This window comes from Chanos chanos, chromosome 1, assembly GCF_902362185.1.
Source record: "Chanos chanos chromosome 1, fChaCha1.1, whole genome shotgun sequence".
Lineage (NCBI taxonomy): Eukaryota > Metazoa > Chordata > Actinopteri > Gonorynchiformes > Chanidae > Chanos > Chanos chanos.
Genome location: NC_044495.1, coordinates 36,849,364 through 36,872,210, shown reverse-complemented (window position 1 = coordinate 36,872,210; position 22,847 = coordinate 36,849,364). Strand labels below are relative to the sequence as shown.

Genomic DNA, 22,847 nt, shown 5'->3' with positions numbered 1-22,847 from the left:
CAATCACTACACAGCATTGGATCCCAATTCATAAATCATTGGCCAATGACTGCAGTCTGAGGGAGCGTCACTCATATGTCATTGACCAATAGCTGTCAAGAGATTTATGAGCCAGTCCAAGCTGAGCTCAAGCCACAGAAAAGTTTTTGGTTTTTTTTTATCTGATCTTTACTCCTTCATATTCATTTCAGGCAAATGATGATGAGGAGAGAGAGAAGGGAGAGGATGAAGCACACTTTTATGGCAGCCGTTATCGTGTCTTGCTCTTTTACAATAAAAGTTGCAACGTCCGGTATTTACTGCTTGCCAGTATAGCTCAAATTTTAGGATCTTGTCCAACAGTAGCTAATGGTCATAATGCATTAGGATGGTATACTGAGGGGGTTGAAGCATTTAAGATCTTTGCTTGATTAGCTGACTAAGTTTCGACCTCAGCACAGGCGCATAAGGTAAATGGACAAATATTTGTTTGTTTGTTTTTCACCCCCCATCACAGTATCATCTAGTGTTGCCCACAACAAACAAGCATAAATGTTTGTGAATTCTGAAGCTAATGGTTCCAATGGTTCTTTATTTACTGAGAAAACTCCTAAAGGACCTGTTGTCAGGAATACCTTCATAACCACTTCGACAAGCTTGTTAATGAGAGGGAAAAGCCATAGTATAGTCAGGTGTGACTGCACTGAGCCAGAGTAGGGCTGGCCGGAGCATTGGTTCCACTAATGAAAATGATCTGAGAAGCCTGCAGTGCTGACTGAACCCAGCGGAGGTGCAGGATTAAAAGGGCATGGACAGTACTGTTTCCTCCTCTCATATCCACCCATTGATTATGCAATTTGAGAATCCCCAACAGGAAAAAAGACTTTCAGCCAAAGGCAGTTTGACGTAAGCGTGTATAAGGCGAAGCCGTGAGAGTTCTTTTCCTTGGCCCCTCCCCCTCAGAATCACAGGGGCAGGAGAGCTGTTTTTTTTGTTTGTTTGTTTGTTTTTTATAGATGTTGAGCTCCAAAGCTCAGGTGAGCGCGTTTGGTTAAGAAGGAGTTAAATTCGGTCCTGTTGTCTGTTGGCTTTGAGTCTCACTGAGCGCCCCATACTGATTTGCCTTCTGGTGGACTGGCTCTATCCCACGGCACCAGGGAGTTCCTGACAGGAAGCTGGGCAAAGCGGTGAAGAATCTGTGGATACCTCAGGGTCCTATCAGAGGGGCTCTGACACCACACTGACAGCCGGGGTTAGCTCTGACCTCATCACGAGAGAGAGAGAGAGAGAGAGAGAGAGAGAGAGAGAGAGACGGGGGGACGGGGGGGGGGAGACTGAATTCATTGCTCGGTTGATGTTTTGCGTCAAGTACTTTCTGCTATCTAAACTGGCCCGCACACCTCTACCCACTGTTCCCTTCCTCCACCCACTTCCCACAGAGAACAGTTTCATGTTTTCATCTCTGTCCCTTCCAAACATGTATCATCACTTAATTAAGACATATGTCACTTTATCAATGAGCCAGTCTTGCCTCTGGAAATATTCCAGAGCTTTTCCCTTGGAGAACGAGTGTGAATGTAGTGCATGCAAGCTGTGTGTGAGTTTTTTTTGACGTGTGCATCTTGCCCCGGAGGGAGTCTGTTTTCTGTGTCCTGTCTCATCTGCTTATCATCATTGTCCAGATTAGAGCAAGGTGCGGTCCTAAAAAGAAAACACATCAACATGTGAAGTGACCATCACTCAGAATAAAGTTTCTAATGGACAAAAAACTCAAACAGAGGAAAGTCAGAAATTATTTACACGACCACCGACAGCCTCCCGATAGAATGTAGTAGTTAAAACAAAGGGCGGTCAGGTTTATTGGACATTTAAACTACAGGGCAGGAGAACACATTCATTCAGATACTTGGGTGGTTTTGAAGGGAGACAGACACAGGAACAAGTAGCAGCATCTGTGAAAAATGCTGTCCTGAATTTCCTCAGGCTCTTCATCGGCATACCATTTGTCACTGCCAGCTAAGGTTTAAATAATTCAGTATCTTTTTTCTTGGCACATTTTGGACTTTGCCAGCGTGAAGTTGGGTCCAGCATTCTGTGTAGAAGAGGCTTTTTTTTCTTCTGTAATCCTCTTTGATGTCATCAAAACACATTAATGTTCAAAGTTTTACATACAATACAGACTGGGAGCTGGTCCTTAAAATCATGATAGTGTGACAAAGAAAGTGATTGCTGAGTGTTTTCTGGGTTTGCTGTGCTGGGTTTTGACTGTTGTTAAATGACTGTTATGTTATTTAACAGTGGGGTTTCTGATGTTAAGTGCCTCTGAACATCTGCAACCACAACCACAACAACCGCTTTACACACACACACACACACGCACAGCTCTAGACCAGTTTAGAGGTATTGCGTAAAACATATTGTGTATTGCGTAGTTTGTGCACCAGGTCAGACACTTTCTCCCCTCCAGTGTTCAGAGCCATTGATTTTCTGTCTCACAGAATACCTCTCCTCCAGCTTTAGCTCCAATGCCTCCATTTAACCTCTCTCACTCTGTCACCCTCACACACCGTCACCTTCACACACCCTTTTCAGCACCACGGTGACCTGGACGACCTACTGTACAACCGCACCTAGTGAGCTGTAAACACTCTACATTTTAACCCAATGTCATCTCTTCTTAGCCCTCCAGGTCTTATTCACCCAACAGCTAAATTAAAACCAGACCGAAGGCCATGTAAAAAATACAATTTCAAATCTACTATAAGAGCCCTTAAGTACTGAACACACCCTGCACGTCTTGTCAGTATTAGAAGAACACAACACTGACATTAAACCTCTGTTCTCCATGCTAATATATTCGTACCTGCTACTGCTGCACACCTTACCAGTAACCTTTCAAACCACCTGTTAAAGTGCTCCAAAGTGACATTTTCTGTAACAGTGCTTTTTTTTGTTTGTTTTAGATATGAACTCATACCATACTACAAATCCCTGAGTCCACACAACTTTTAGAAAAGATATTGTGTAAACCTTATTTACTGAGAACTCATCTCACTGATGAGTCTGCCCTACTCTGATCCACTGTTTCTGCTCAATTCATTTGTGAAGTTCCACTTTAACCCCCCTCAGAAAACCCATGGCCACACAAAGCCGAGTTGAAGAAGAATAAAGATAACGGAGAATCCACTGATGTGACCTAAGCTTCAGTGTTCAAAAGAGGGGTTTTGGGCTGTTTTGTAGTGGTGTCACTGGGTAATTGCGGCAGGTCAGACTCTGAATGGAAGAAAAGACAGATGTTAAGGAAAAGAAAAGGTGAGGCGAAGCCCCACAAGGATCCCAGGCAGGGTCACCAGGAGCTACTCTGGGTTGTCATGGCAACAACGTCTGTGTGCAGAGCCCAGTATGAAAAATAGATCACTCTAAAAAGAAAAGGAATCTTGGATAGACCTCCTCCGAGTGCAGTAAAGCCTCTGTTTTAGCGACGGTAGAGACGAGAAAGTTGGGTTACAAGCTCATAAACTAACCACAATAGCCTCTGGATCATCGTGCCGGCTGAGAGTCTATTGGGATTCACGAAGGATTGTGGTTTTTTTGTTGTTGAAATGTCCACGAAGCTATCTAGATTTGACGCATAGAGAGACAGAGAGAGAGAGGGAGACACTAGACAGTAATGACCCCTTTTTAACCACAGACAGAGAAGCAGCAGGTCTCCAGAATGTCAGAGTGACAAATATAGACTGTGATGATAATTGATTTTCATGGCTGGCTTATGTAAGTCCCTGCTGAACAGATGAGAGCTTGAGTGGTTTGGAATGTTCAGTGAAGTTAGGCTAACTTTGGTTCTGCTATGTTAACCACCCATTCCATATGATTCACAGCAGTTCAGAGACCAGTATGGTACCAGGTTTTTTTTTAATGAAATACAATAGTGTATGCCCACTGACATTCAAAGAAAACATGATTTCAATATACCCACCCAGCTTGTCTCAACTGCTTTATATATATATATAAACAATTGGAATGGTTGCATTTTTTTCATGCTTTGTATCTGGTAATATCCTCACTGCATTTTTTAAATATGTGTCTTAAAAGCATTCAAAATACATTCTGTACCAAAAAGCATATTTCATAAACTACCAGGGCTTGTTGAAAGGGATAGAGAGGATGAAAGGGATTGCTGTACTCTGGCCAGATTTCTTGGCTTATCAGTGCAGTTGCTTTGTCAATGTGAAAGAGAACAACTTTGAAAGGCATCCACATGATGAAAATGACTCTTTATTATACTGTGCACAAACGCAAGATAAAGTAAGCTCATATTTACCATGCTTATAGACCTCTGGGTATTCTCTATTTACAAAGTTAACTATAAAGGGAGAAAGGAAGGATCTGGAAAATCACAGAGAGAGAGAGAGAGAGGAAGAGAGAGAGAGAAAGAGAGAGGGGAGAGAGAGAGAGAAAGAGAGAGAGAGAAAGAGAAAGGGGAGAGAGAGAGAGAGAGAGAGGGGGGGGGGAGGGAGAGAGAGAGAGAGAAAGAGAGAGGGGGAGAGAGAGAGACAGAGAGAGAGAGAGAGAGTGAGAGGGAGAGGGAGAGAGAGAGAGAGAGAGGGAGAGGGAGAGGGAGAGAGAGAGAGATGTTTGTGTAAACACAGGGTTGTTTGTGTATGTAACTGTACTGTCACACTGTAACTGAGCCTGCCTTTTGCAGCTGTCACGAGACCATAATAAACCATCACCTTTCTGGAGATTTTGAATCACAACACAAATACCCAGCTGTACATGTTTTGGCCTGACCTGTCTATGATCTCACTGAGTCCAGCTACTGTATCAGAGACAGCCTCACTGTATATTTACACAGTAATGTTTATCACAAATTTTATACAGCAACGGAAAAATATTTTGCCTTTATGTTGCAGTGTGATAGGTCAAAAATCCCTCACAGTCAAAGAGAACACTGTCTGTCAGTGGGTCAGGTTCTGACATCAGTGCTTGATAATTTACTATAATGCTTCTGTTCATTCATTCTCATCCATGTCTTTCATAGAGCTGTTTTGCTTTGCTTTGCCCACGCTGTGTTAAATTAACAGTTCACCTGTCAGCTGTACCTTCATATTTGTTTCTAAAGCCCATTTATCAATGTAAACCATATGTGGAATTTGTACATCATATTACTTTTATTATTCTCATTATTTTTTAATTCTCTGGCATGCGACAAACTGCAGAGCTAATTTTATGTAAATGTATAATTACAGTTTAGGCGTATTGTTACATACTTACATGTAAACTAACGTATTAGCGGTGCGGTGTAAAGCTAGCTTTGCTCTCAGTCAGCTTAACACTGGTCCAACTGAAAAGATCAGTTCGATCCAGCAAACTCCCCGAGTTACGTCTGTCTATGTTCTCTTAATCTGTTATCTCCTAATGGAAAATTGCAGTGTGTCATCCTGACATGGATTAACAAGAAAAAAAAAAATCAGATTTATTTATGAACATCCACAAAATCCATCGAGCATTGCCAGTGGTTGTGGTATGTTCCATATTTCCCCTGAATAACTTGTTTTCCTCAAAGTCAATGCCATTGGATCAAGTAATAAAGCCTGGCTAGCTTTACTCACCCTGCATGGCCGCACACAAAGGACACATTTCATCATGATTCAGTGTTTAACCCGGCCGCATACTGGCTGTGCTTACAGTGTTATTTATATTAGCCTTTGTTGTTTCTCTCAAACATCATACACAGCTGCGGTTTTATGCATGTGTTTAAGGAGTGGAGGACTGAGGTTTTTTCTTTGTTTAGGTTTTTTTTTACAGGCAAATGTAAATCAGCCTCAAAGATCTCAGGTGTGTGTGTTGTCATGGCAATTGTAGGTTGCTCTCCAGGATGGCCGGCATGAAAGAGCAGCAGTTTACAGAGGAGAAACCACTACTGCCTGAACAAAGAGGACAGGACTCAGAGATGGTGAGCTTCTAGTGTGTGTGTGTGTGTGTGCACTTGTGCTTGCGTAATTGTGATGTGCAAGTGTAGATGTGAGTGGGCTAAATATCAGTGTGTGTGTGTGTGTGTGTGTGTGTGTGTGTACTTGTGTCCTGGTTTTAAGGGGAATGAAAATGTTTGCACACAGTAGAGGAATTTATCTGCTGCTAACCAAGCTCTTTGACTCATCCCAGCCACTTGATGTGTAAAGCGCTAATGTGAAATGACAAGCATAAAAGAACAGTGAAAGGAATGCAGTTTAATACAGTGCTTTAAAAAAAAAGCTGGTCTTGACAAGGGATTCAGCAACATATTTTTACTCTTTTATCCTAGAAGGGTTCTTACGAAGCTTCATTTTGATTGGGAAAATACTCTGGACAAAGTTAAAAATAAATAAATAAATAAAATGTGGAATAATTACAGTAAACTGGACAGTGACTGATTCATGTCGATACTAATTAAGTTGACTGACACACACACTAATACTAATTACAGTGGTTGAGATACTTAAAAGACTGGTGACAATCATTACGCAGCACAGTGGATTATCACTCTAATTAATTCACTGTCTTCACTGTCTGGCTTGAAATGGAGGCCTGCAGAGATGGGGAGAGATAACGCAACAAGTTTTTGTTGTAATCAACTTTTTCAGACTTGCGACTGATGACAGCAGTAGATCCAGATGGCTTGCGGCCAACCAACAAATCTCCCAAGCCCACAGACATAATCTCCCTTCAATTTAAATTTGTTCTAGAGCCGTTCTGGTCCTCCGTGCCCCAAGGGGGTGCTGTAGCAGTTTGCTGTAACCTGTGTTTGTGTTTGTGACACAGCAGGAGAAGGCAGATGTCACACAGTGTAGTGTGAAGGATCCTCCTCACCCCTCGGCCCGCCCCCATGGGTGGCGTGTGTTTGCACGCCGTTGGCTGGGTATGACTCGCCGTAGGACCAGTGGGTACATCCCGGTAATTACAGCACAGACCACGCCCACTGCTTCATGCCATAGGATGACATCTCACATTAAACTGAGTGCCCCTCTTGCCCTAATACACATCTAAAGCAGAACATTTCAGTGTACATTTGAACTAGTGTCTTTTAAAGAAAGATGCTATTGGTAAAGAAATTTTAAAGAAATTTGCTATCAGTAGCACACAAAGTGCTAGATTTATTAAAAACCATGTTTTTAGCTCAAGTAAAATGAATAAATTGGCCATAAGGTGGTACAATACAAACACCAGATAAACAAGTGGTTATGTCTCTGGTCTTCTGCAAGCTACACACTTTTGTGCCTAATTACAGGTAAAGCAAATGTGGCTCTGTGCCTGCTTGACCATTTTAATATTGCATTGCATAGAAGAGAGACACCAATAAAAGGGCCAAAATAAATAAATTACTGACACTGAACAGAATGGGGTTTCATCGAGGAAGTTTATCTTCTTCTAGCGCATACTGCACAATGCCAACTCAGCTTCACAGTGCCCTCTGCCTTTGCTCAATGGTACTGCACAAGGATTTTGAGTCCCAGGGAAAAGAGTGACACCTGCTGGTCCGACAGCAGCTGGCTCTCCCTAACGTTGCCCCTCCCCACCCTCCACCCCCAACCCCAACCATCTGGGTCTCTGCATGAACCAACCTTTTTCTCTAGGTGTGTCCCTGCACTCCGGTTCAGAATCACAGACACTGTTGTTCTGCCTAACCAGAATTTGTTATTCCTGTCAACCTGCTACAATGAACTGTCACTACACTCTAACAAAAATGCAAGACTATTCGCCAAGCCTGACTGTCAATCACCTTCGCAACCTATGAACATAACTACATTTCTGTCCTTCACCTGCTCTGAAAATCCATATGAAGATTCCAAACTGGAGGAGATTTCAAATTCATCTGTGCATGTTGGGGTTTGGTGAATGTTGGGGTTATAGTTGTGACGTTGTGCTCACCTCATAAAACCGAGAATGTTCTCACCAAATGTTTTGCTGACGCCCACCTTTCAACTTTAACCTTAAACACTCTAGAATAATAGAAGGTTGTCAAGCTTTCTTTGGGTGTGATGTTGACTTGGCCTGGAGTGGAAAGCTGGGTGATACCACTGCCATTAAACGTCTCCTCCTCTTCCTCAGAGAGTTTCTCCTTTCTTCTTTGGTTGGTTTCTCACTGTGACACACACCATGCTTCTCCCTCTCTCTCTCTCTCTCTCTCTCTCTCTCTCTCTCTCTCCCTCTCTCTCTCCCTCTCTCTCTCTCTCTCTTTGGATGCTCTCTAACGGTTTCTTCGGTGATCCACTCAGAACTGTGCTCATATTCACATTTAGAGTCCAACTAACTGTCTGTGTCTTTTTCTCTCTCTCTTTTCATCTGCAGGAGAACTGTGAAACCTTTGTGACTGAAGGAGACTGGAAGGTACTAAGTTTAGTTTCTGTTCTGCTTCTGTGCTTTGGTGATGTCTGCTAGGATTACTTTCATATTTTTGAAACTATGAAACGATGTAGCTCAATAAATATCACAGAAATACATTCAGGTTATGCAACACTTCCCCAAAAATGAATGGGAAATAAAAGGAATTAAGAAGGAACTAAAAGGAATTAAAAGGAACTTGATTCATAGTTATTTCCCTAATCTAATAACTACGAATATCATCAATAGGAACAGGGGTGGATTTAGGCATGGGCGACACGGGCAGCTGCCAAGGGCGGCATCTTGGCACAAAAAAAAGGGAGGAGGGTTCGCCCAGGGCGCCATACAAGCCAGAACTGCCACTGAATATGAATAACAAGTATCCATCTGCACTTCACTGTAACATTATATACAATGTGAAAGGTGTAAGAGTGGCTATATGTAGCCTGTTAGCACAGATCTGTTTTAATCAAATTTACCATATCCTGTAAGCGTTCGTATCGCATATTAAACAATTGTCCACTGGGCGAGGATTAATCGGATGTGTTATGATTGCCACATGAAATACAAAAATGCATTGTTATTCCAGCCGCCGAGCACCTCAGAGGAGGTACATATTTTGCATCTATCTAACAAGCTAGAGTAACATTATATGAAAAAGTCTCATTATAACATTCGTAAAACTAGCACGAGCAGAAGATCAAATGTTAACTTTTTTTCGCTCTTTTGTGTGTGTGAGTGTGTGTGTGTGAGTGGGGGGGGGGGGTATATTTCAAATGATGACGTTTGTGTTATAAGGCTGTCTCACGCCTTTCTCTCGCCCCACCTCTCTCATTTCTCTCACCCTCTGTGACTGTGTCTGACGAGAGAGTGTTTAATTAATACAGAGAGAAGATGAGGCAATGGATCTGCATCAGCACGGTCATAAAAAAAAAAAGCTCAAGTTTGTAAAAACTAACTAATGTGATTAGGCAGAGGTCATTAAAACAACTGGTCAAAGTTTTAAAAGAAAAAAAAAAAAAGACCCGTCCATTCTGGCTGTTACGTAAATCGGTTAAAGCTGCAGTGTTACACTGATTTAATCTGTATGCCCCAAACAGATGTTATGGTATTTGTTTTTGTGTGCTGTGGACCCTTGAGTGTGAGTGTGTTAGTGTGAGTGTGTATGACAGCTTGTCGTGGTACTCTTTTCAAAAAATGTCAGTGAGTACATTAGTTATAAAGGTACGGCAGGAGACATATTTGTGGAGTGAAGAAAGGAGAAATAAGGAAAGAGAGAGAGAGAGAGAGAGAGAGAGAGAGAGAGAGAGACAACGAGTGAGAGAGATGGAGTTTGTGTGTTTAGTCGAGACAGCAAACGTTGAGTCAGCATGGAGTGGGTTAATCTCTCTCTTCCGCATTGAAAAACTCACATAGAAAAGAGAGAGTGAGAGAGCATGAATGCAATTAAGTCAGCGAGGACAAAATCTTTTTAGGCAGAAAAAAAAGGAGGGGATAGAGAGAAAGAAAAGAGAGAGTGTGAGAAAAGATGGAGGGAGGGATTGAGTGTTCCATAAAAATGAATGCAGGATATGGGGGCCTCTCTCTTCCCCTTCCCTTTGTCATCAACACAGAGGTCAGCAGCGTGCTGTCCATTCAGCGCGTTCATGTCCAAACGCACGTAAGCTCTGCGGGCACTGTCTTCAGTGCAGGCAATTTAAATATGAGGACCAAAGAGAAATGCAATCCCAAACTTCATCAGGGATCCTAAATACCGCACAGTAAACTTAGATAAAGACGAGACAGAGCTATGGCTGTCACAGTGGGGTTTTTTTTTCCTTTCAGATTTCTGCAATCTGCTCTGTTCACATTGAGCCTGATTTTTGTCTATTAAGAATGAGACAAATCGAGAAAAGAAAGCTCTTTTTTTTTTTTGTCTCTCATCTTGTCTCATTCACTGATGATTTGTGTGCATGAATTGATTGGACAGTGTTGTTTGTGTGTGTGTGTATGTGTGTGTGCGTGTACGTGTGTATGTGAGTGTGTGAATGTGTGCCTGTGTGTGTGTGTGTGCAGGGGGGAGAGAGAGATAGAGAGAAGGAGACAGATTTTAGCAAAAGAAGAGAATACATAAAGCAAATCAAAACACACAACCAACATAAATTTGCCCTAGAAATGGTGCTGAGGACAGACAGAGAGAGAGAGAGAGAGAGAGGACAGACACAACAGAGAGGATGCTCTAGCTGAAACAAGTGTCAGCCAATCAGACAAAGCCAACCACTGCCACCGACCAATGGGAGACAGCAGACCCCCATCACCGTGGCAGCATTTATAAGGCGTGGTTGTATGGGAGGGGGGGCAGTAAGAGCAACAGCATTGCAGTGCTCAGACACAGAGCAGTGGAGTAGACAAGGCAGAGAGAGAGAGAGACAGACAAAGACACACTGCTGTAGACAACCCCAGCGTCTCTCCATCCAACGCCTGAGTCCTATTCCGCAACACGGAGAGGATCGGCCCTGTCTAACTCGTCTCTCTGCCGCCTGCTCTTCCTCCTCCTCCTCCTTTTTCTTCTTCATCCTCTAGTCGCATACACTGAGCAGCCATGCCTGAGTGTTGGGATGGGGTAAGTGACTCTTGCTCTCAGTGTGTGGGAATGCAGTCACTGGTTGTTTACGTTTGCGCGAGAAGGGAATAGAAAGAGAGAGAAAGAGAATGAGTAAGGGTGTTGCTTTGTGTGTGTATGTGTGTGTGTCTGTATGTGTGTGTGTATGCGTGTGTGTGTGTGTGTATGCGTGTGCATGTGTGCGTGTGCGTGCGTACATTGTGTTAACACATGTGATGTTTTTGCCCATCTGTCATACAGATTATTGGGATGAAACCAGTGACCTGATTCATTTCACTCCTTTGATGTAAACGCTGGGATTTTTACGACCCACATGCTCATAATTCATCAAAATAATATTTAAATGAAATCTTCAGAACATAAAATTACACATCTAATTAATCTTGCTTAAGAACAGAGCCTTATTTAAATTGCAGTTAAGAATTGTGTTTAACTGAGAATCATGCTTAATGGGATCATGTTCACTATCCTTTTTCTTTAACTGATGTTACTTCTGTCCTACATCCAGTGAATTTTAATAGAATAGGAATTGATGTTCATCCTGTAGTGTATGAGAAGGTCAGCCATGTGTGAGTTGGCTATCTGACACACAAACACAGTGGCACACTGACACACTATACAGTGCTGCAGAGTCATTGGCATGCAGTACCATACGCTCACATATATGCCACTCAGTCGTAAATAGCACAGAGCATGGACGTGTGTGTGTGTGTGTGTGTGTGTGTGTGTGTGTGTGTGTGTGTGTGTGTGTGTGTGTGTTTTTAAGAAATCTTATATCTGAGGCACATGCCCTTGACCTTGGGGAGGACAAAATGAAAAGATAGACGTGTGTGTGTGTACATCAGAATAGAGATCTTGAAAAGAAAATATGAGAGAGAGAGAGAGAGAGAGAGAGGGAGAGAGAGATGTTTATCTTTCTGAGCTGAATTGGAATTGCAGTCTAGTGTCCTTGACAGTGAGACACATGCATCTGTATTTTCACCTTCAGTCCTGCCCTGAACTTAACTGTTATTTACAATCTGTCCTCAACTACAGTAATGCTTTTCTGAGCATGCTCAGTTATACTGTATATTGTTGAAGATTATTAACCTTGCAGGGGTTTTTTTCCCCTCCACAAAATCATCGCTAGGAACATTCAAACAGAAAAAAAAATGGAATAACACTCTTAAATTTCATAATCTCTGTCAACCAACAATCTAAAAAAAATATTTGCAAATGGCATGTCAAAATCCCCAGGGAGTTTTGTCCATGTCTGCCAGACTCCATTAGGCTTATAAACCAATCACATTCTGCACAGGGGTGGGAGGATGTGTACGGCAGCTGTGCACTACAATATTCACTCAACAAAAATTAGGTGTGTGTGTGTGTGTGTGTGTGTGTGTGTGTGTGTGTGTGCGTGTGCGTGTGTCTGTGTGTCTGTGTGTATTCATGTGTATGTGAGTGGGCATGTGTGTTGGTTGCTCAGTGTTATCTCAAAACATTGCAGATACTATTTGGAGTTGTGCTTGCTCTCCACTTTTCACATGAGGATAGATTGTGTGTGTGTGTGTGTGTGTGTGTGTGTGTGCGCGTGTGTACGTGTGTGTGTGAGCGTGCACACCACGTCTCCATTTTGAATGTATCTGACGAATGTGGGTCAGCATTAGAATTCTGCTGCATTCAGCCAACATTTCTGAGAAGGTCTGTGTGTGTGAGTGAGTGTGTCTGTGTGCAACTGCCCAAAATATAACTAATGTAGGTTAATTGGACAACTGTCCAATTTGTTAACACTAATTAGAAAGAAGGGCATTTATAAAAATGACTGACCTGAAGATTTTATCTTGTGTTAGTTTACACACAGTTATCCCCTATATCTTATGAAAAAAACCATAACAAACAAACAAAAAAGCAGATGCTTTGCACAACTTTACAGCATCATTTCTATGTCATGAAATGGCCTTATTTCAACCTAAAAAGAAAAGAAAAGAAAAGAAAAGAAAAGAAAAGAAAAGAAAAGAAAAGAAAAGAAAGGAAATTAAATGCCTTGCACTATCATCTTCCTATCCTGAAATGGCCACAATTCATTTGCAGGTTTAATCCAAATTTAACTGATCAGATAACTGCCAGTAGAGGGCGGAACTTGACTGACTGAAGGTTAACTGAAGGTTACTGAGCCAATCGTGTTGTGTTTCAGGAGCATGACATTGAGACCCCCTATGGGATGCTGCATGTGGTGATCCGTGGGGCGCCCAAAGGAAACAAGCCAGCTATCCTCACTTACCATGACGTGGGACTCAACCGTAAGTGTGTGTGTGTGTGTGTGTGTGTGATTTCTTACACACAACTTACATTGCATAAATACTTACTATATGTACACAACAAACTCTAAAATATTCAGACATGTCATGAGCCTCTACTAGCAGACAGTGATGTCATTGGTACCATAGAAGACTTTGGTTCCTGTTTGGACAAGGAAAACTGAAGAAAACTTCTGATCTGACGGTACTATTTATCATAAACCCAGTCAACCCATTTGGTAAAACTAAACGTATTAAGAGAGGAGTGTAGTTATTAACATGCCTGTGACCCAACATTAAATTTAACTGTACCTGATTTACGAACATGAATATGAAATACTTTATTAATCCCGAGGGAAATTTGAGTGCCACAACAACACCATCCAGCACAAATCAAAACACAACAACAGAATATAATAGATAACAGAAAATAATGGAATTGAATTATATTAAATTAAATTAAATTAAATTACATAGGCTGCATCTGTCATAATCACATGCAATGTGGAGCCACTGGAGCCACTGACTGGTGTCATTAATGAAAATTAAAAATCAAAGGTGCTGAGATCAGATAACCAGTTGTTTTTTTCGTGGCTGTATATATGATTATCAATCTGATCAAAATCGGTTGAGACAGGAGATATGTATGGAAGACCACACCAGTTGCGTATGAAGATCTGAGTAATGTTCCTGGGTTTGAATTGTTGCATAAGACACTTGTTCTTTGCTCTCTCGGTGTACAAAATGTTTTCTCGGTGTTAAATGCGTGTGTGGAATTTGACACCGAGGCTGAATCATTGCTAGTGAGAGGTGTTGACTCTGCTTGTCAGAGGTGCTAATTGAATGGTATTCTTGTCTATCACAGTCAAGCATTCCTCGACTGCCAATCATCTGACTGCATTGTTAAGTTTGTCTCTGCACTGTGCTGTGAACACAGCAGTACACCTCAACGACAGACTGACAAGTGCAGAAATTAGATTCTGTTTTGTTTGTTTGCTTGTTTGTTTTTTGGGTGGGTGGAGGAGGGGCTGACCTGCAAGGGCTAAGGATTAGAGACATGTTTGTAATATTTTTGCTGTTGTAATGGACTTTTGTTTCATGAGTTCTAAATGGATTTTGAGCTGAAGCTGAGATAATCTCACTTGTTGTCTAGCATAATGTAATCTCACTTTGCCCTGCATGCTTGTTGACAAAGTCCACTTTTCACTTAGTTCTTTTTTTTTTACTAACATCATTTTCATTCTCCCCACCTCCAGTTCTAAATTAGCCACAGCACTATCCTTAGAGGGGGAGGGGAGCAGGCAATGAACATACCGTTGACCTTAGATAGTGTTCCCTAATCTCATCTACAATGCATTTACTCTTCACCTTCACCAAGGGTGTGTCACTCATCTTTCATTTCCCCCCTCCTCTGTCTTCTCCATCAGCTTCTTTTTGTTTACCTTGTTGACCTTCCTCTCCTCTCCTCTCCTCTCCTCTCTGTTTTGCTGTTTTGCTCGTTCAAAAGTCAGCCTCCATCATCCATCATTCCACTCATCCATCATTCCATCCATCCATCCATCCATCCATCCATCCATCCATCCATCTGTCCCTCCGTCTGTCCTTCCGTCCATCCATTTCCTCAACTCAATACTCCAGAGCTTAGCTCCTTAATGTTGCCCTATTCTAAATGAGACTGTCCTGAGAGAGTGTTAAAGAGAGGAGGGGACAGACAGAGAGAAATGTAGGTCAGAAAAACATCCCTCTCATGCAGCGGTGGAGAGAAGAAGTAGCGGGTGAGGGGGGTGGGGGTGGGGGTGGGGGGGTCATCACTGCGGCACAGCGGATAAGTTGCTCTAAGCTCTTCCTCCTGCAGCAGATGTGGGCATTAGTATGCGCGGCCAGCTCTCTCTCTCTCTCTCTCTCTCTGTCTCTCCACTGCAAACCCACTGCCTGAGTCAGTGAATGCACCTCAGGCAGTGAGAGAGAGAGAAAGAATAATGGTAGGGATGGGTGGAGGAGAGAGAGAGAGAGAGAGACTGGAGGAAACATTGACCTATATAAAATGCATAGTCTGACTCAGGGAGACCAGCCAGACTGCAGAGAGAGAGAGAGAGCGAGAGAGAGAGAGAGAGAAAAAGAGAGGAGAGGAGAGGAGAGGTATAAAAACGCTGGAGGAAAATAACAAAGACACTGGCCTATATCTAAGCGCAGTAGTGTGTGATGAGGAGTGGGGGGTGGGGCATGGGGAAATGGGTCATCGTAGCTGGAGGGGAAAAAAAAGACACAGGATGAGTCAGGCACGGCACGGAGCGACTGCGCTTCCAACCATGGAGGGGTCACCTTCGAACTCCCAGTCATCAAAGTTGGTCTGGTTCGCCCAATCAGAAGTGCAGTTCCCACCCACGCATGAATCGTGATGGTTGTTGGTAGAACTTTGAGACTCTTTTGTCTGTTGCCCGACTGCTTTTTAACCAGGTGAACAAGGCTACAGAGACAGACGCTGAGACGAGCAATTTGTTAGTTCTGCCTGGAAAGTTAGACAGAGCGGCATGATGTACATTATGTTATTTTATTTATTTAGTTAGTTAGTTAGTTATTTATCTAGTTATTTATTTATTTTTCTGAGAGCTGAAAGTAGGGCAGCAGCTCCAGTGAGGTGATGTCAGCTGTTTCAACTTATACTCTGTGTCTTATCTGCAGCTATTTATGGAGGTGTTGATACGTGAGGGAGAGTGGAGCCAAAGCTTGTGAAAAATTCACAAAGGTGCAATCCATCAACCCCACAGTCTCCAGCTTAACTTTCCCTTTTTGCAGTGCTTGCGGATGCAAAGACATTTGGTTTTGTATCACACATTACTGTCGCCTAAAAATGAAGCAGTGCTGAAACAATCACTGAGTGTCTTTTTTTTTTTAATGAATTACAGATTATGTGGCTGTTGCTGACAGGTTCAGTAAAGTGAAATTGCCTCTGTGTAGATCAGTCCATTGGAAATATGCAGAAACTGAGTGTTTCAAATGAATACGTAGTGTTTATGGTCCTATCTCGACCACTCTGTTTGCTTAAATGGAATAGGAGGGAGACAAACAGATAGTTTATCTCTAAGTTCTTTAAGTATGTCTTGATTGGCATTGATTCTCTCTCTCTCTCTCTCTCTCTCTCTCTCTCTCTCTCTCTTTGTGTGTGTGTGTGTGTGTGTGTGTGCCTGTGCGTATGCGTGTGCGTGTGTGTGTGCGTATGCATGTGTGTGTGTGTGTGTGTGCGTGTGCATGTGTGTGTGTGTGTGCGCAGACAAGCTGTGCTTCAACACCTTCTTCCACAATGAGGACATGCAGGAGATCACTAAACATTTTGTCGTGTGCCATGTGGACGCCCCTGGCCAGCAGATTGGTGCGGCCCAGCTCCCACAGGGGTACGTCTTCATTTTCTCTCTTTCTCTCTCTCTCTCTCTCCCCTCTCTCTATTCCTTATGCTTTCTCTCTTCGTTAAACACACACACACACACACACACACACACAAAATCCAAAAAAAACACTCACACTCTTTCCTTTCCCTTCTTTCACTTTTCAAGAAAAAAATATGCACATAGAAGTGGAACAGATTAAATGATGCTTCAGAACTGTTGTCTATTTCCCCTGTGTATTTTCTCTGTGTTATGAATATTGTGTGCCTTTTGTTGTTAAGCTATCAGTATCCAACCATGGACCAGCTGGCTGGCATGCTGCCCAGTGTGGTACAGCATTTTGGGTAAGTCTGATTTATCTTGGGTACCAGGGAGACCATATAACATTGCTACATTATACAAACGGATTTATCAATTGATGCCTGTGCTTCTTTATTTCCAGATTCAAGAGCATTGTGGGAATTGGAGTTGGAGCTGGAGCTTATATCCTGGCTAAATTTGCTGTAAGTCGTCTTTATTTCCATAGTTTCTGTTTTTCTTTCTTTGTGACACACTTGAAGCAGTTGAATTAGAACCCCTCTCTCCTTCTCTTTCTCTCTCTCTCTCTCTCTCTCTCTCTCTCTCTCTCTCTCTCTCTCTCTCTCGCTCTCTCTCTGTTCAGCTGATTTTCCCAGACCTGGTGGAGGGACTGGTTCTGCTCAACATTGACCCTAATGGGAAAGGTTGGATTGACTGGGCTGCCTCCAAGGTCAGTATTACAGACTGATCTTTCGGTATATATACATATATCTGATCAGGGCGACCAACTGATCTATCGGTATATACACATATATGTGATCAGGGCTACAAACAGGGTACACACAAAGAGTGTCAAATAAATAATTATATCTTTTGCTCTCTTTATTTCACCTTTAAATCACCTTAGTCTCGCAGCTGACAGATAGATATATCCTCTCAGCCATCAGAATGATGGCCCAAACTTTGGTTGCACACTCCAAACATAATGATCAATGTCAGCTTTTGTTTTATTTATTTATCTCTTTGTTGTGAGAATAAAGACACTGTATGCCTTCTTTTTTCCCCATCAGCTTTCTGGGCTAACCAGCGCTCTTCCTGATACTGTCCTTCCCCACCTCTTCAGCCAGGTCAGGAAAAACCATTTCAACACCCCCCAACCCCAACCCCAAACACACACACACACACACACACACACACACACACACACACACACACACACACACACACACACAGACACACAGACACACACACATAGTGTTTATACTCTCAGCTCACATTCATTTTTTCCGTGAACCAAAAGCATTTAACTAAATTCATTAATTAAGACTAATTTAACTTTACCTCCTGGTTTTACTCATAGGAAGAGCTCATGAACAACACTGAGCTGGTTCAGAGTTACCGCCAGCAAATCAACAACACCATTAACCAGCATAATCTGCAGCTCTTCTGGAACATGTACAACAGGTAACTTACCAGCCAGTCCTTCACTGCACAACAAGCTCCCAAATTACTAATAGAGTGTCCGCTTCTGTCTGTGTGTGAGTACGTGTGTGTGCGTGCGTGTGTGTGTGTGTACGGTCTTGCATTCAATTTTCTCTGTCTCTCTCTCTCGCACGCTCTCTCTCTCTCTCTCTCTCTCGCACTCTCTCTCTCTCAGTCGTAGGGATCTGGAGATGAATCGCAGTGGGACTGCACTCAATGCTAAGACCCTGAGGTGGGTGACATTTTTACACATGTGACTGCTCTTTCCTGTGGCTTTATGTGCCCTAACATATTTCAATCCAGTCAGAGACACTGATTTCCTCCCCTTGTGTTCCACAGGTGCCCTGTCATGCTGGTGGTCGGAGACAACGCCCCAGCAGAAGAGGGCGTGGTCAGTCCTTCTGCACATCCCTCTATCATTTTTGCACACTCTATTGCTTATACTGCTGCTTTTAATTCTTTCCCTCATTCTCACTCCATCTTGAAAGCACCCTTTTTCGTCCTTCACTCTCTCTTTCTCTTTCTCTCTCTCTCGCCCTCCCTCTCTCTCCCTCTCTCTCTCTCTCTCCTGCTGTGTGATATGTGTGTAGTAGTGTTGGCAGGCAGGAAGTCTGGAGGTGTGAATGCTTTGGCCTTCATTGTGAGAGGCAGACAGGGCAGGCATGTCCCTTCCTCCCAGGGCTATGAGATGACTGGGCTGCCCAGGGCTGGTTCTGTGCCCTCTCTGAGGTCCAGATGGACCCGGGTCAGGCTCTGGAGTCTCCTCGGGCCTTGTGTGTGCCAGATATTTTTATCTGTGTCTGGGCTCTTAATCTGCCACACGAGTGCCGGGTCAGTGACTCATCCCATCCTATCAGAGCAGCAGAGTGAGCTGCCCCCAACACAGGAGGGAGGGAGAAAAGATGAGAGAGCACTATGTTGCACTATGTGCTGTGGAGGTAGAGAGAGAGAGAGAGAGACAGTGAGACAGAGATAAACAGGGAGAGGGAGAGAGAGAGAGTGAGTAACTGTGAGAGAGTAAGACAGAGAAAAAGACAGAGAGCGAGATTTACAAATAATCATATGTATACAGAATAAAAATGGACCTGATTGAAGCTGACAGTGAGAAGCGAGAAGCTGAGAGGAGTCGCAGACAGAAGTCAGTCTGAATATCTGATATATGCAAATTTCTGATCCTGACCCATAAAACATGACGTACCGACTGGGCAAACCGGTGTTTCATTTGCCGTGTTTCTCTGTGCTGCTAAATTCTGAATGAGTGCAATCTCAGCGCAGTCTAGGGCGTCTGCAGCCTAAACGCAACCGCGCAGCTCTGTCGCAGCTGAGCGCGATGGTGACTCATCGCTGCAGTACTGCAGTTTCTGGGTCAGTTCTCTGTTTCTCCTCTCATCCACACCGCCCCTACCCCCCCCCCCCCCCCCACCCACCCCACCCTGCCCCATCTCCATCTCCATCTCCATCTCCATCTCCATCTCCTTCACTCCATCACATTGTCTTTTTTTTTTTCTCTCTGTTCCCATTCAGTCTCATCCTGCTGTCCTTGTCCTCTGCTGTTCTCTTTCAGCCTGTCCTCTCTGTCATGATGAAGAGATCATTTTCATCCGATGTTTACCGTGATCATGTGATGTGCTCTTCTTTGTACAGGTTGAGTGCAACTCCAAACTGGACCCGACTAACACCACTTTCCTAAAGGTATTAGTCATACTGTCAACCACAATTAGTCTTCCAATCTACTGTTCTATGTTCAATTACCTACAAATGCAATTCCATTTCAAACTGATTGATCAGTGAGGCTATAACTGATATTGATATTCGGGGCTGTTACGGATGTATTATTGAGGAAGTGATGCTGAACTGAGTAATGAGCTCTTTTTGTATGGTAATTATTCTTTCTCTATCTCTCTCTCTCATTCTCTCTATCTCTCTCTCTCACTATCTCTCTCTATCTCTCACTCTCACTCTATCTCTCTCTATCTCTCTCTCTCACACTCTATCTCTCTCTGTTTCTCTCTCTCTCTATCTCTCCCTCTCACTCTCTCTATCTCTCTCTCTCACTCTCTCTTTCTCTCCCTCTCTCTCTTCCTCGTAGATGGCAGACTCAGGTGGACTGCCTCAGCTCACCCAGGTAGGACTGTCACACACATACACACACACACGTGCACGCACACACACACAGAAAGACACACACACTCATGAACATCAATCTTGTTGATTACTGTTATTATTCCAAGCCACATAAATGTGCATGTGCACGTCTTATTGCACCAATTCACATATATCACATGGTGATGCTGTAGCCAGTATGTGTCTAAAGTAAGATTTTCTCTCTCTTGTTTTCCAGCCTGGGAAACTGACAGAGGCTTTCAAGTACTTCTTGCAGGGCATGGGATACAGTAAGTGTCAAATCAGCTTGCTGACTGAGTAGTGGTACATAAAACATTGCATAGTTAGATATGAATTTTGATCCACAATCATTTTATTAATTAGTTCAATTCTCAGTGGTCACTCACTGTTAATTTACTGAAATATTCTTAGGGCCTCCTCCTCCCCAGTGTGTGTGTGTGTGTGTGTGTGTGTGTGTATGTGTGTGTGTGTCTGTGTGTATGTGTGTGTGTATGTGTTGTTGCTCTGTGAGACTGTTCAGTGTAGTTGTTGTCATCTTAATGGTGTGCGTGCCTGTGATTGTTTGCGCGCGCGTGTGTGTGTGCGTGCGTGCGCGTGCGCGCGCGCGTGTGTGTTTTGTGATGTCGTTGTTTTAATCCTGCACTGTGTGTTTTTCCTGCCCTTCTCTCAGTTGCATATATAAAGGATCGGAGGTTGAGTGGAGGGCCAGGTACTTCCAACTTCCTGTTTGCCTCTGTCCTCCTTCGCCTCACGTTTAACCAATCATTTTAAACTATAGTGTTTTTTTTTTCATTACATTTTTCTTTCACTTTTATGTCTCTCTCTAACTTGTAGATTATTTTCTTCTTCTTTTTTAAATTCATATCGCAATCTATGGTTTTTCCTTCAGAGGAAAAATGCTGCTATCGTTTCTCCCACGCTCTGAAAGCCATTGGATTGCTTTTCATGCTCCTTGCATGGCATCTAGGTCAGAGAGGCAGCTCTTGAGTGGGTTTTGCAATCCTACACACACACACACACACACACACACACACACACAAAAAAGCTCTTTTTTGTCCTTTTGTCTGTGACTCTTAACCAGTCTTGATCAGTTTTCTTCATCATGATCAGAGAGCATTGTGAAAGAACCAGGGTGAAAGTTCAGCACTTCCATATAATTTCAGGCTTTTTAGCTGATAACAATGATATGCATCTTGTGTTTTTCTGCTGAATTAGAGTTACTCAAGCTTTTTTTTCCCCCTTAACAATGGGTGTACGTTGATCTGATGATTTTGAACAGTGTAAGTCACTGTGTTAGAGTTACTCAAGAACTGGGTGGCATAATCTTCTTTCTTCCCTTTACAACTAAAGGTCATAAATGGACCTAATGAACTTGAACTGTGCATGTCATTTGATGTTACTCTTAATGTCTGTGGGTTTCATGATCCAAAGCCATAAAGTTATGGAGAACTGAGGATTTTAAGTGGCTCTTTGACAAGTGCACAGATAACAGTTTCACAACAGACACGACTGGCGTCAACAGAGGCTAGGTAAGACAGGCCGAAGGAGGACTTTTAAAAGGCCAACCCACCTCCAGACTACTTTCAAAATAGGACAGCGATGAAGCTCAGTTAGCAATGAAGCCGGGAACATGCCTGTTACACGCTGAACTATGGCAGCAAAATTGGTTTGCCTTACATGAGGCCCTGTAGCAAGACACCTGAATGCCTGCTCTCAGATATGCTGTTTTTAGCAGCAGTTTAGTAGCCACGTGGCTCATCATTAAAAACACTTGAGCCATTTGTTAAACACACAAACAAACAGAAAACAGTATTTAAAAAAAACAAAGTGCTCCCACTGGTTTGAACTGCAGCATGAGCAGGTGAAGGAAAGACCCGCTGTATTGAGAACACAGCATGTGACCTCTGCTCCTTGGCCACACTTTCTGTAACGCTTAAAAATCTCTGTGAATGTCCTATGAATATTATACCCCCCGCCACCCACTCACCCTCTCTCTCTCTCTCTCTCTCTCTCTCCTTCTCTTTCTCCAGTGCCCTCTGCCAGCATGACCCGTCTGGCGCGCTCCAGGACAGCGTCTCTGACCAGCGCCAGCTCTATGGACGGGTCCCGTAACCGGGCCTGCACACACTCTGACAGCAGTGAGGGCGTGGGCCAGGTCAGCCACACTATGGAGGTTTCCTGCTGAGCTACTCCTCCGTCCAGCTCTCCCTATACACTCATGGAGGAGCATGAGAGAGAAGGAGGGACTGAGAGAAGGATGATAATGATGATGATGATGATGATGATGATGATGATGATGATGATGATGATGATGATTGTGATGAGGCAGGAGGAGAAGATGCTGTTGTGTGGTGATTGGAGCTCTACGTTTCTCTCAGCCTGTTTTTTTTTCTCTCTTGTTTCTTCTTGCCCTTGTTAACTTCCTGCCCCTCTCCTCTACTTAACTGTAAAACTTAAACTTTAACTGTAACCTCTCCCTTCTGAATCATAGTAAGCTGTTTCTTTGATTTGTTTGTTCCACACAGTAACCACATTGTTCCTTTTGATCAGAGTGTCTGTATTCGTGACAGTGTCTCCCTTCACCCCCTGGCCTGCTGCCTTTGCCCCCTTCCTCAGACTACG

The 22,847-nt window shown here is 43.2% G+C and overlaps 1 protein-coding gene across 3 annotated transcripts in view; it reads left to right on the top strand.

The window, feature by feature from the left end:
* Nucleotides 1-22,410, top strand: part of ndrg4 (NDRG family member 4) — a 22,683-nt gene extending 273 nt beyond the window's left edge. The window contains exons 2-16 of one of the 3 annotated variants that reach the window (XM_030767888.1): nucleotides 5,845-5,935; nucleotides 8,308-8,346; nucleotides 13,116-13,221; nucleotides 16,490-16,610; nucleotides 16,883-16,945; nucleotides 17,044-17,104; nucleotides 17,263-17,349; nucleotides 17,690-17,746; nucleotides 17,980-18,083; nucleotides 18,277-18,333; nucleotides 18,441-18,492; nucleotides 19,746-19,793; nucleotides 20,191-20,226; nucleotides 20,443-20,494; nucleotides 22,256-22,410. In XM_030767888.1, the coding sequence (XP_030623748.1) occupies nucleotides 5,845-5,935; nucleotides 8,308-8,346; nucleotides 13,116-13,221; nucleotides 16,490-16,610; nucleotides 16,883-16,945; nucleotides 17,044-17,104; nucleotides 17,263-17,349; nucleotides 17,690-17,746; nucleotides 17,980-18,083; nucleotides 18,277-18,333; nucleotides 18,441-18,492; nucleotides 19,746-19,793; nucleotides 20,191-20,226; nucleotides 20,443-20,494; nucleotides 22,256-22,410 (1,129 nt within the window). Of the gene's footprint in view, nucleotides 1-5,844; nucleotides 5,936-8,307; nucleotides 8,347-10,921; nucleotides 10,943-13,115; nucleotides 13,222-16,489; nucleotides 16,611-16,882; nucleotides 16,946-17,043; nucleotides 17,105-17,262; nucleotides 17,350-17,689; nucleotides 17,747-17,979; nucleotides 18,084-18,276; nucleotides 18,334-18,440; nucleotides 18,493-19,745; nucleotides 19,794-20,190; nucleotides 20,227-20,442; nucleotides 20,495-20,895; nucleotides 20,935-22,255 lie in introns of those variants that run through there. The other 2 variants (XM_030767895.1, XM_030767903.1) reach the window with 2 other exon arrangements.
* The last annotated feature ends 437 nt before the right edge of the window (nucleotides 22,411-22,847 follow it).